The sequence below is a fragment of the Urocitellus parryii genome, chromosome 4 (assembly GCF_045843805.1).
Source record: "Urocitellus parryii isolate mUroPar1 chromosome 4, mUroPar1.hap1, whole genome shotgun sequence".
NCBI lineage: Eukaryota > Metazoa > Chordata > Mammalia > Rodentia > Sciuridae > Urocitellus > Urocitellus parryii.
Window position 1 is genome coordinate 4,653,607 of NC_135534.1, and position 11,145 is coordinate 4,664,751.

Consider the following 11,145-nt stretch of genomic DNA (forward strand, 5'->3'; position numbering starts at 1 on the left):
ATCCTGGCACCGTGACACGGACCTTTTTCTTCTTGACTGGTACAAAACCTTCAGGAACACCCTCTCGCTGACACCACGGTGTCATACCTTTTCGGTCCTGTGCCCGCAGGAACGTGAGTATTCCCCGCCACCCCACTGGGAAACCTCCCCGCACGTGACAGCGAAGTGGCCTCTAACTGCTGGACCAAAGTGCTTTGACACGGAACGGTTTAGAATATCAAGAAAGAAAACACAAAACCCCAAAATGATAAGAAGAAAGTAGCTGTGGATTGAACCTGATGTGAACAGGCGGCAGGACCGACGGGTGAGAACCCAGCATCTCACGAGCAGGTAACTACAAAAATAGGAAGATTATAAAAATAGAATCTATCATGTCGCTCTTTGCCTCCCTCCACAGCAGCACGTGGTGGTGGACAGCTGGCCTTTCCCGAGCTCCCTGGCTGGCACCTGCAGACTGGTGCCCAGGCGGGGGTCCCCAGGCACAAGAGCCCGGCCCCACACCATGCTGACCCATCGGCAAGCTGCAGAGGTCACACGCCTACCTACCTAGGAGATAAACACACAATGAGTTCACTACGTGATGAGCAAGCGGCACAGAGCTAGGGCCGTGCGAAGCCGTGCCTCTCGGGGGAGCGGGGACACACTTCCTACCTAACCCTCTTCTACTTTAAAATGGTTTTTCAAATTTTTCTTTTCTTTTCTTCTTTTTTTTTTTTAAGAAGTTTTTATGCTTTTTTCTTTTCTGAACACATACAAAGAATCCGACCTAGCCCTCGGGGACCCTCGTGCGTGTTCATGCTATCCTTACAGAGACACGAGCACATTCACATACAGCTACTTGATCACGGAGTAAAATCCTCTATTTTGTAGCACAACCCCCTCCCCCCACTCAAGGTCATGCAAATTCTATCTTTTCTTTCTTTTTTAAAGACAGTTTTCAGGATTTTTTTTTTTCTTTTCTTTTGCTTAAGTCAGAGACGGAGAAAGAGGAAAGGAGAAGGAGACCTTCCCTTCTGTTAGCAAAATGTCCCTGAAGAGAGGGACTTTGCCCGGAGCACTGCGGGCGGCCCCTCCCAGGCTGCGGGGTGCTCCGTGGTGCCGCGGGCCGGCCGGCCGGGCGCCTCAGACGTCCACGTCCCGCACGTCGGTGGGCGTGCAGGCCAGGTCGGCCCCCGCCACCTCCTCCACCTCCTCCTCGTTGGCCTTGGGGTCCAGGTTCTGCTGGGCCTGGCGCAGGCTGGACTCCAGCAGGGCTTCGATCTGCTCCTGGCAGGCGCGGAGGCAGTCCTGCAGAGACGGCGGGAGGGGGGTCCTCAGGGGGAGGCCCACACAGGACCTCAGCCCCAATGTCGGCCAGGGAACTAGTCACAGGTGCCACTTCTGGTCCCCGGCAGCCCCTGGCCGGCTGACCCCGCCTGGGAATAAATGCTTCTGCCTCTGCCTCTGCCATGAGACCGTGGCGTCTTGTGGGAAAACACACACCAGGTGTCCCCTGCCTCGCCCACCTCCCAGCAGAGACCCGCTTCTTGGAACCCTCCAGAACCCTCACCCCAGGCCCGGAATGCACATGTCCTGAGCAGGGAAGCCCTCCGAGCTCCAGCAAGGAGGCCGCCCTGAGGTGCCCCTGGTCTTCCCTAGGTGTGGCCAAACGGTCCTCTCCCTACAGCTGCATCCTGGGCCCCAGTCCTGCAACTGAGAACCCACCAGTGCAGCCTGCGGCCCCGGCACACGGCCAGTGCGCGAGGGGGGTTCCTGGAAGCCCGCACCTGCATGCTGGGCTGGGGTCTCCCCGGCAGAGCGGCCCTGCACCTCAGGGTAAGAGGAGCCCTGGACCCCCAGAGCCCTCCCGGCCTCCACAGGAGGCGTCTCCCAGCAGCGCCCTCTAGCTGTTCTTGGTGCTGGGTGGCTTCTGAGTAAAGAAGCTGGCTGCAGTGTCAGGCTGTGTGTCCCCAGTGCGGGGATGTCACAGAGGTGGGCTTCTGAGACCCAGCAGTCTCTGGCCTAGGAAACCCCTTCCCACAAGGAACAGGGCCCAGGGGTCACACGGTGCAGCCTAACTTCTCAAGCAAGGTGGCACTGCCAATGGCCCCAGGCCAGCAGGGCTTGAGGGCCCCAGGGCCACGTGCAGCGCTTATCACGGTGGATGGGGCAGCAGGGGGTGGTGCAGTCCCATCTTACAGATGGGAACACTGAGTCCACAGCCCTGGACGGGAGCCCTGGCTGCACCCGCCAGCCCTCTAGGCACCTTCTAAGGAGCCCCTGGCGCCCTGGGAGCCCCGTGTTGGAGGGGGCAACTGAGAGGTGCAAGAGTGGTCCCCGGGCTGCCACACCCCGCCTGGCTGTGCGCCCTCCCGGCAGCCCCACTCTGACTGCAGCTTCCATCCCACGCTGAGATCAGAGTGGGCTGGACGAGGCCTTCTGGGCACTTTCTGCCTTGTCCCTGTCCCCGCACTGTCCTGCCAGGCCTCCCCAGTGGACGGTGCCCTTGACTGGTGGCCAGAAGCCCCAGGCAGGGCTGTCTGCTCCCTGGTCAAGGGGCACATGGACATTTCTGGAACACACCCTCTGCCACACTGGAGTCCTTTGTGGACTGGTCTGCCAAAGGAGGCTGCCCCCAGGAGGCCCGTGGTCTGGCAGGGGACTTGGGGAAGGTGGTTTGGGCCCAGGCCACAGGAGGAGAGGAAGAGCCCGTGTGGGAGTGAAGCCCAGCTCGCCAGGGAGGAGTCCAGGGCCTTGCTGCCTGGGGCGCCTTCTGTGTCCAGCTCAGTCCGTCTGGCTGGGAAAGCCAACAGGCATTTCAGCCTCAACTGCTCTTTCTGGTGCGCGTCATTAACATCTAATTAAAACAGTCTCTATTCACACAAGGGCAGCTGCGGCCCTTCCTGCACCGGCCAGGAGGCACCCACTGTCGGCCAGCGAGGTACCCGGGAAGCCCTCCATGAGTGGCCGCCGGGCGAGCAGCCTCACCCACGTGTTGGGGGTGGAACCAGGGCCCCTCGTGCTGGGCAGGCACCCTGCCCAGAGCTGGCTCAGCCCAGCACTTTGTTTCTGTGGAGAGATCTCCTCTCCAGCTCTGTCCTCGCAGCTGGGGGACACCAGGAGAGGACGCTCACCCCAAGCAGGTGAGGCCAGGCGGTGGGTGGGAGGGAGGTGTCTCACCCTCTCAGGGGTCATGCATAGGCTGGGCTGCCAGCTGTCCAGCAGGAGGGCCCGGGCTGGGGACAAGCAGGCAGAGTGTCTGGCTGGGACCCCCAGGAGCCCTCTAGATGCTCCACGGCCAAGGGCAGCCTCGGCAAGCCCACCTGGGCCCAAGCCAGGGCTATGGCCCAGGGCCACTCCCTCCAGCACACCGGGCAGAGCTGACCCCAGCCTCGCTGGTCTAATCCACCTGGGCCAGGGGCTGGGGCTTCACAAGAGCCCTTCAAGGTGCTGCTCACTGGCCACACACACTGTGGTCCAGACACGGCCTGGTGGCGCTGCCCAGCCCCATGACCACCCAGTTCATCACCAGGTGTGCAGAGCCCGCCTGCTGGTGGCTGTCTCCTGCCTGATCCTGGGACTCCTAGTGGGGTGACAGCAGCCTGTGAGGACCCTCTGTCTAGTTGACAAGCCTCAGGCCCCCTGGGAGGGATGGGAGAAGCTGGCCCTGTCAGCTGTGACCATCACAGTCCCTGCTCAGCCCCCTGGACGGTCCTGAGCTGAGCAGGCCCCAGCCCCGTCGTTCCCCAGGTCGCCCTAGCACCCCCCCCCCCCGGCTTTAGACGTCTCTGGCTCCCATCACTCACCGGGTCACACTTGATCACTCTGGAGAGGAAGTGGGTCAGGCGGTAGCAGGACAGGAAGGTGTTGGGGCTGCCCAGGTGGAGGCCCTGCACTGCGGCCACCACGCTCCCAGCGGCCACCATGGAGGGTGGGTTAGAAATGAACTTCACGTCTGCAGGAAAGCGGGAGAAGGGGCTGAGAGTGGGGAAATGGCAGGACCGCCCAATTCAGGCACGCTGGCCCTGCGTTCAGGTCTTCCCAGCCTTCCACACCGCTGGGCGCCCGGACAGCAGGAGTCGCCGGGGGATAGCCAGCACGCCTGCCATCAGAGTCTGCTGCTACCTAGGAGCAAGGACTCCAGAGAGCTGGTCCATTCCAGAGGGCCACCGCAAAGCTACAGAGTGTGGACAGCCAGCCGCTTCCAAGTCCCTCAGCGACTGAACCCTGGACAGCACCCAGCAGGGAGGGTGTGATGGGGCAGTCATGTTCCAGCTGCCCCGGGAGGGCCTGGCCTGGCGCTCGGCGAAGGAAGGAGCCCTCCGGCCACCCACCTCGGCAAGGCCCACTCCCGCCCTCTGCTGTCAGCTCCGTCAGCCAGGGACAGCTTTCTGTGCCTCCTCCCACACCTGACCATTTCCCCGCCTCCGGATCTCCAGAGTTGGGAGGCACACGGTTCATGTCTTGGTTGCCACACGAGATGCCCCAGCCAGGCAAGCGGGCAGCTATGGCCAGCCAAGCAGAGCTTCCCAGGCAGCGGCACCGGGCCACAGCAGGCCCATGGCCCAGCCTCCGGAGGCCGTCCCGCCCCTTCCCTCCCTGGGTCCTAGGGACCCCACACTCCTGTGCCCCTGTGGTGGGAGGTAGGCCCCAGTGCTGAGCCGGGTGGCCATCTCACCTCCCCAAGTCACAGCAGGGACCTCCCCTCAGGACGACGCTTGGGAGGTCCCCCAGACCACTGCAGTCAGGGGCACCCGCTTCCTTCTTTCCCACCTGCCCCCATCCAGAGCAGCCCAAGGGCCCGAGGGCCACCTTCTTGTTCTCCTCCATGAGGACTTTCTGGTGGGGATGGTCACCAACGTCACCTAGGAACCTGGGCCCTGGGCCAGGCCTGAACGAGGGGAGGGACGGTGTGACTCTTGTCCACTCCCAAAGCCTCATCTCGTGCCACCGAGCGCCTGGGAACAGGGGTCTCAAGTGAGCTGAACAGCAGCCGGCTGGCCCCAGGGGGGCCCCACCAGCTGGGGTGCCGCCGCCACCCGAGGCTTCATGCCTTGTTAAGGGACAGGGAGGAAAAGCAGGCACCTGAGGCAGACCCCGCTCCTGGGTGGGTCACAGACTAGAAAAAGAAATCTGCCTCTCCCCCGCCACGGAGCCCCTCGGCCAGGCTGGGCAGAGCCCAGAGACTGCTTCATGAGGCAAATCAGGCACACAGCAAAGCTGCCCCTGAGGGACAGCGGAGAGGTCCGTGCTGGGGGGCGGGGGTGGGGCGGCCTCCGCAGCCACGCACAAAGCACAAAGCCCGCGCCCCACCCCCAGGTGGAGGGGCAGAAGGGTGGCCACGCAGGCCGGCAAGGGACAGCCAGAATTAAACCCAAAGCTCCGACGTTTACTTCCACGGCGGTCCGATGGGTGAGGGCACACACGGTCGCGGGAGCTGGGGCAGGGCTGGCCCTGCCGAGACCCCCGTCACTCAGTCATGTGCTCAGGGAAAATGTGCCGGTCCTGCCTTCACCAAGCTGTGTGCAAACAGGCAGCACCAGGGCCCGCGAGGAAAGGCACACCTGCGATCCCAGGGACTCAGGAGGCTGAGGCCCACCACAGAGCCCTGCCCACGGGCAGGTGCCAAGCTGAAGTGGGGGGCTCCTGTGGCGCCCCATGTCAAAGGCCCTGGAGCAGCCAGGAGACCTGGCCATAGCCTGAGTGCTCTGCAGTCCCTGCCAGCATGGGGCCTGCAGGGGAGGCCCAGCAAGGGAGGCTGAGGGAGGCCAGGCCCGTCCAGCGCAGCACCTCTAGGAAACTGCAGCGTCTCCCCGGCCACTTCAGATCCATAAAAGGCTGCCCAGAGCTCCAGAGCCGCTCTGCAGAGGAGCTCCAGCCAGAGGAGGGCTCCCTGCTGCCCAGGGCCAGCCCCAACAGGCTGGCCACACTCTCAGCACCACCCCCGGCCTGGCTCGAGAGGACCTCAGCAGGGCAGGACTGTGGAGACCCAGACCCCCTGTACCCGCAGTCCAGAGGACCAGGCCACAGGGCTCTGCTCCTCCGGGGAGGTGGGAGAAGACATCAGCTGCCCCCTTTGATACCACCTTGCCAGTGGCCCTCAAGTGACCCAGGGCGAGCTCCAAACAGAAGTAGCATCTGAGGCCTAACCAGGGCCACAGCCAAGCTGGGAAGGAGCTGGGTCCCCCATCAGGGTAAAGAGGCCTCCTGGACATGGCCTGTGTGGGTCCCAAAATCTGGGGGCAAGAGGCAGCCCATTCATCTGTGTGTCTGTCCATGCTGGGTTAGGACAGGTTTCCCATCTAGGGTATGGGGCCAGGAGGAGGAGGAGGGCGGGCTGACCCCCTCTGCTGCCAAATGGCGCCCCAGCCCAGGCTGCTCCAAAGGCCCTCCCAGACTCAACCGAGGAGAGCTGGCCCCAGGCGCCCCTAGCGGGGCCTCAGGCGCCCAGGCTCCTCCACTGGCCGCCCCCGCACCGGGTCTGCTGCTGGCCGCCTGGAGCACGTGGTGCAGGCACTGCCGGCTGCTCTCCCTGCCCCTGCAGGCGCCCCTGGCAGGTGGCCCAGCCTGGGAGGGGCCAGGAGGGAGCCCCCACAGCCCAGGCTCCTTGAGGACACAGGGCGGGCTAGAGGTGGGTAGCGGCAGGCAGCCCAGCGGCCCAGGTCAACCCCTTTTAGCACGGCGTGGCCACAGGGTGCCTGGCACAGGGAGGAGAGGGGGCAGCAGCCACGCAGAGGAAAGCTAGACTGTCCGTCTCCGGTGCACTGCAGGGTGGCCGTGAAGGGGACAGGGCATGCTTCCACCACCACCTGGCCCCTGACCTCTTCCTAGACAGGAGACCCCCCAGAGAGCAAGCCACTGGCCAGGGTGACTTAAGGAAGCCCCCGGGGCTCTCCGGCTCCCTACCTGTGGCACAGAGGGCGACAAAGGTCTGCGCATGCTTGCGGATGATCTGTTTGTTCTCCTCGGCCTCTGGCATTTTGGAGAGGAAGTGTTCGATGAAATCGTGGGGGGTCATGGCAGCCAGGTTCCACTTGAGCTTGTTCACCAGGAGCAGCTCCATTTGCTGCGGATAATAGGGGACAGGCATCAGGACAGGCAAGTTACTCCAGGGGGGCCCCCCCGCAGCCCTAGCACCTGGCCTTACATTCTGTTTGCAGACTTGGGGTGGGGCAGGAAGGTTGCGAATGTTCGAGGTGCAGAGAGCAGGGCAACGTGTGACCCCAGACCCAAACAGAAAAGGTGAGAGTAAAAAGGCTCCATCCCACACTGAGAAGGAGACTGCTGGGGACAAAAAGGCCTCCCACCGCCTGGAACCCACAACTTGTAATCTGCAGTGCAGGCCGCGAGCCGCTAGAGGGCGCGCGCCGCCCACGTTTCGGCACCTGAGGACGCAAATGTGGTGGGAGTTGGGACTCTGGGTGCCCCGCAGGGGTGGAGGCGGAGGGGTTCAGTGTGCAACAACAGAGGCCCCATCGTGTGGACGTTCCCTGGTGGCGCGGGAGACCTGTCCGAGGTGGGTTGGGACTCCTGCCATCTGCACCCCCGCCTCCCCACCGCCAGCGCGGGGTACCGCAGTTAACTGGGCGACAGTGCGATGGGGTCCGCGGTTAGGTTACCAGCAGCTCGTCGGGTCGGATGGAGTTGTCAGTGTAGATGCACAACTTCTCGGCTGTCAGGGGGATGGTCTCCTTCATCTTGGAGGCCACGAACATGCAGGTAGCCCCCAGCAGCTGCAGGCGGCTCTTCTTCAGGGGCTCCAGCGACAGGAAGCGGTCCAGGTAGTTCATGGCCAGAGGGAAGACCTCCTCCTCGCACTTCTGCTCCTCGCAGACCTGCAGGGGAACCTGGGCGTGATCGCCAATGCCGGGCCCCCGCAGTGCGACCCCGCGCCTCTATCCGGCCCGCGTGGGAGGGCGCAGAGGGTAGAGCGGGGAGTGGCAGACGCTTCGCGCGATGCGCTCCCTGCCGCGTGCCCCCAGTGCCCACCCAACACGAAACTGAAAGTCCGCGCGAGGCAGGCGGGGCGGGTGCCGTGGGGTGGCGACGAGGGACCCCGGACCCGCCCGGGAGCCACGGGACTACGATAGGGGACACCAGGGCGCAGAGGGGCCACGGCTGCCCCGTGCTGGGCGCCGCGCTCGCCGCCCTGCGAGACACAAAGGTGGCGTCTCAGGCCGCCGCGCCGCATTTCCCCAGACGTCATCTTTTCAAAAAATATTTAAAAATATTTAAAAAATAACTAGGTGCCTAAAACCCCCCTGAAAACGCTCCTCGGGCGGCCCCTGGCACACGCTGGGGGTCGGGAGCTGGTTGCGGGCTCCGGGGAGAGCTCCAGGGATTCAAACCCCGGGACCCTCCTGCCCCCGGCGCGGGCGCTGCTTCCCTCTCGCAAGGGCACCACGCTGCACTTTCGGAAATTATTTAAAAATACTTTCGGGCTCCTGAGGCGTTTGCTGAAGGCCTGAAAATGTGCCCTGGGCCCCCAGCTCGTCCCAGAAAAGTCCCTTAAGCAGAGACTCACGCAGACGGGGGGTCAGTCCCGGGCATCTCGGGAGCCACGCGACCTTTCAGCCCAGCATGCTCTCCAGCCCAGGCTGCCTGCGCGGGGCGCCTCGGGCCCGATCCGTGAACAAAGGGTCCCCTCCCGAGCCGAGTCCCCCCAAAATAGTCACTGAGCACTACTGCGCCCCTCCCGCTGACCGCGCGGCCCCTCACGCCTGTCCCTGCGCCCCGCCGGCCACTCCCCGCCCCCCCTGCCCCCAATTATTAATAAACACGTTTGCTTTGCAATAAAAGAGCAAAGATGGCGCATAATACTGGCACGAGTGGCCCTTGCATACGTGTCCATGGATATTAATTTAAAAATCAAATCTATGCCCCCTCCCCCCGAGCCGGCGGCTCCGGGCAGCCACAGCCAGAGAGGCGCAGCGGCACTGGGGCGCAGGCGGGGGGCCACAAAGGGCGCCCAGCCTGCACCCTCGCAACCCACGGGGCACCCTGGCACCGGCTTCCCTCGAAGGCACCTCTTCCCGACCGTCCCCCACCAGGAAAGGGAATTTCTAATGCCCCAACCCCCACACCTTCCTTGTTCAAAAATACCCGCAATATCTTATTTATTTTGAAAAGACGGGTTCCTAGCAACACCCCGACAAACTTCAAAGTTGAAGGGGAAGAGAAGGGAGGGAGATGAGGGGGGAAATGTGGGTTTGAGCAACAAGTTGCAGGAAAGTGCTAAGAGAGCAGCGAGAAGCCCCGCACCTCCAGCATCCAGGTGGCCACGATCTTCCGCATGGACGGCAGGATCTCCTTCTGCACACACTTGAAGTAGGACACGGAGGGAGCGCAGGTCTCCTCCGCCTTGAGCATGGCCCTCAGCACTCGGTCGTTGAGGAGGTTGGTGTCGGGGTACGCGCGGCGGATGGACTCCACTTCGCAGCACAGGAGCTGGTGAGCCATGGCGGGGGCTCTGCCTGGGCCGCTCGCGAAGGGCTGCGCGTCTGGGTTAGGTCCGCGCTCGGCGCTCGCTCCTGCTGCCCCACGCTCCCTCGCGCTCTTCTGCCCCTAGCCGAGCGCGCTGACTCTGCTGCTCACTGCTACTGCGCCGACAGCCCTCTGGAGGCTCCAGGACTTTGCAACTTCAACAAAACTCCCCTGTAGTCCGTGTGACGTTACTGTTGTTAAGCAGAGATCAAAGCCGGGCAGAGAATGGGACGGGGGAGGGGGAGGAGGGACTGGGGCGGGCACAGGGGGAGGGGGCGCGGGCGCAGCGCGCCGAGAGCAGCGAGGGGCAGAACCCAAAAGCCTGTCCCGCCGCGAAGTTGCCCCCGAAGTTCGGTTTTCATAGAAATGCAAATGGCCCCGCGGCGGCCTTTCTCCCCGCGGGGAAACAGAGGTGCAGGGGGGCCGTCCTCCCCGAGTGGGTCACCCGGGATTGGGGGGTGGGAGTGGAGGTGGCTCTGTGAAGGAGTACAACTAAGAGAGCGGGCAGGCCACACGCAGCTGGGGGACACCGCGTGGAAGGGGGGCTCTGGGGCGCAGCGACACTCTGTATCCGAGCCGGGAGAATGGGCGCATTTCCGAGAACGCCACGAGGGCACCCACGCGCGGAGAGAGGGCCAAGGAACCCCAGCCTCTACGTCTTCTTTCATTTTCATTAACACGTGTAAATTTCAGGAACCATCTAGCATGCGGGGACGGGGGCAGAGCACACCACGCCGGTGGCGGTTTCATCCCAGAGCACGGGGGTCGTTGCAAGTACCCAAGAGGGCAGCTCTGAGCATTAAAGACTTCAGCCTAGAAAGCGCTCGCTCAAAAAATAAAATAAATGCCCGAAAATTCCAGTAACAAGATGGTGGCCAGCATTTCCTTCATCCTGTCCCCGTCTGGGGGATCTGTGGATTGTCTGCCTACCTTGACCAGTCAGACCTTGCCTGGGTCCCCAGATACCTACCCCCCACAGTGCCTGCTGCAATTTATCCGGGAGAAACACACCTTTGAATGGAAGGCTGAGAAATAGTGGTCTTTGTCCTAACTCATTTTTTAATTAATAAAAAATAAAATGCTTGGGAATATGTTTCCTCTGCCTGGGAAGAGACCACCGGAAGCTTCCCAACTGGTTTTGCCGGGTGTGGAAGTTACTTTCCCTTTAGAATTTGCCTTAGGGCTGCATTTGTGAGCGCCAGGGGGCTGGCAAAAGCTAGAACAATTAGAATTTTAAATTTTGGAATGAGTGTAGGGACCTGATGATTTTCAACAAAATCTATACGTGTTCCAGGATGCAGGAAAGGGTCCCTGATATTCCCTGCAAATTTAGAGTTTTTATAAGTTCTGCCTCTTTTGGTACTTTCAAAAATTTAATAAAAGGACATCTTACACATTTTTTTTTTTTTAGTTTTACAACATCTACCCCCACCCCCAAATTAAAACTGTTCATTTACTTCTGAATGTAGTTTCGGGAATCCGACCGCCGTATCCCCCCGACAGTAAAAAGATCAAAAGAAAACGGATGCAAAACCCCCTCTCCCTCGAAAGGGTGCCTAGCAAGAGGCGACCCCCACCCCCCTTTCAGGGTCCGTTTCTCTCGCCACCCCTCCCCCGCCGAGAATTAGTGTTACTAATATTCCGGGTCCTAGAGGGCACTGACCCCCGCTCCAGCCCGGGAGG

General features: G+C 62.1%; 1 protein-coding gene across 1 annotated transcript; it reads right to left on the minus strand.

Moving 5' to 3' along the window:
- Positions 1–1,078: 1,078 nt before the first annotated feature.
- Ccnd1 (cyclin D1) lies at positions 1,079–9,562 on the minus strand. The gene is made up of 5 exons (XM_026396577.2): positions 9,241–9,562; positions 7,599–7,814; positions 6,886–7,045; positions 3,786–3,934; positions 1,079–1,287 (listed from the first exon to the last, which is right to left on the minus strand). The coding sequence occupies exons 1-5, from the start codon at positions 9,436–9,438 to the stop codon at positions 1,123–1,125; spliced, it is 888 nt and encodes a 295-aa protein (XP_026252362.2). The 5' UTR covers positions 9,439–9,562; the 3' UTR covers positions 1,079–1,122.
- Positions 9,563–11,145: the final 1,583 nt, after the last annotated feature.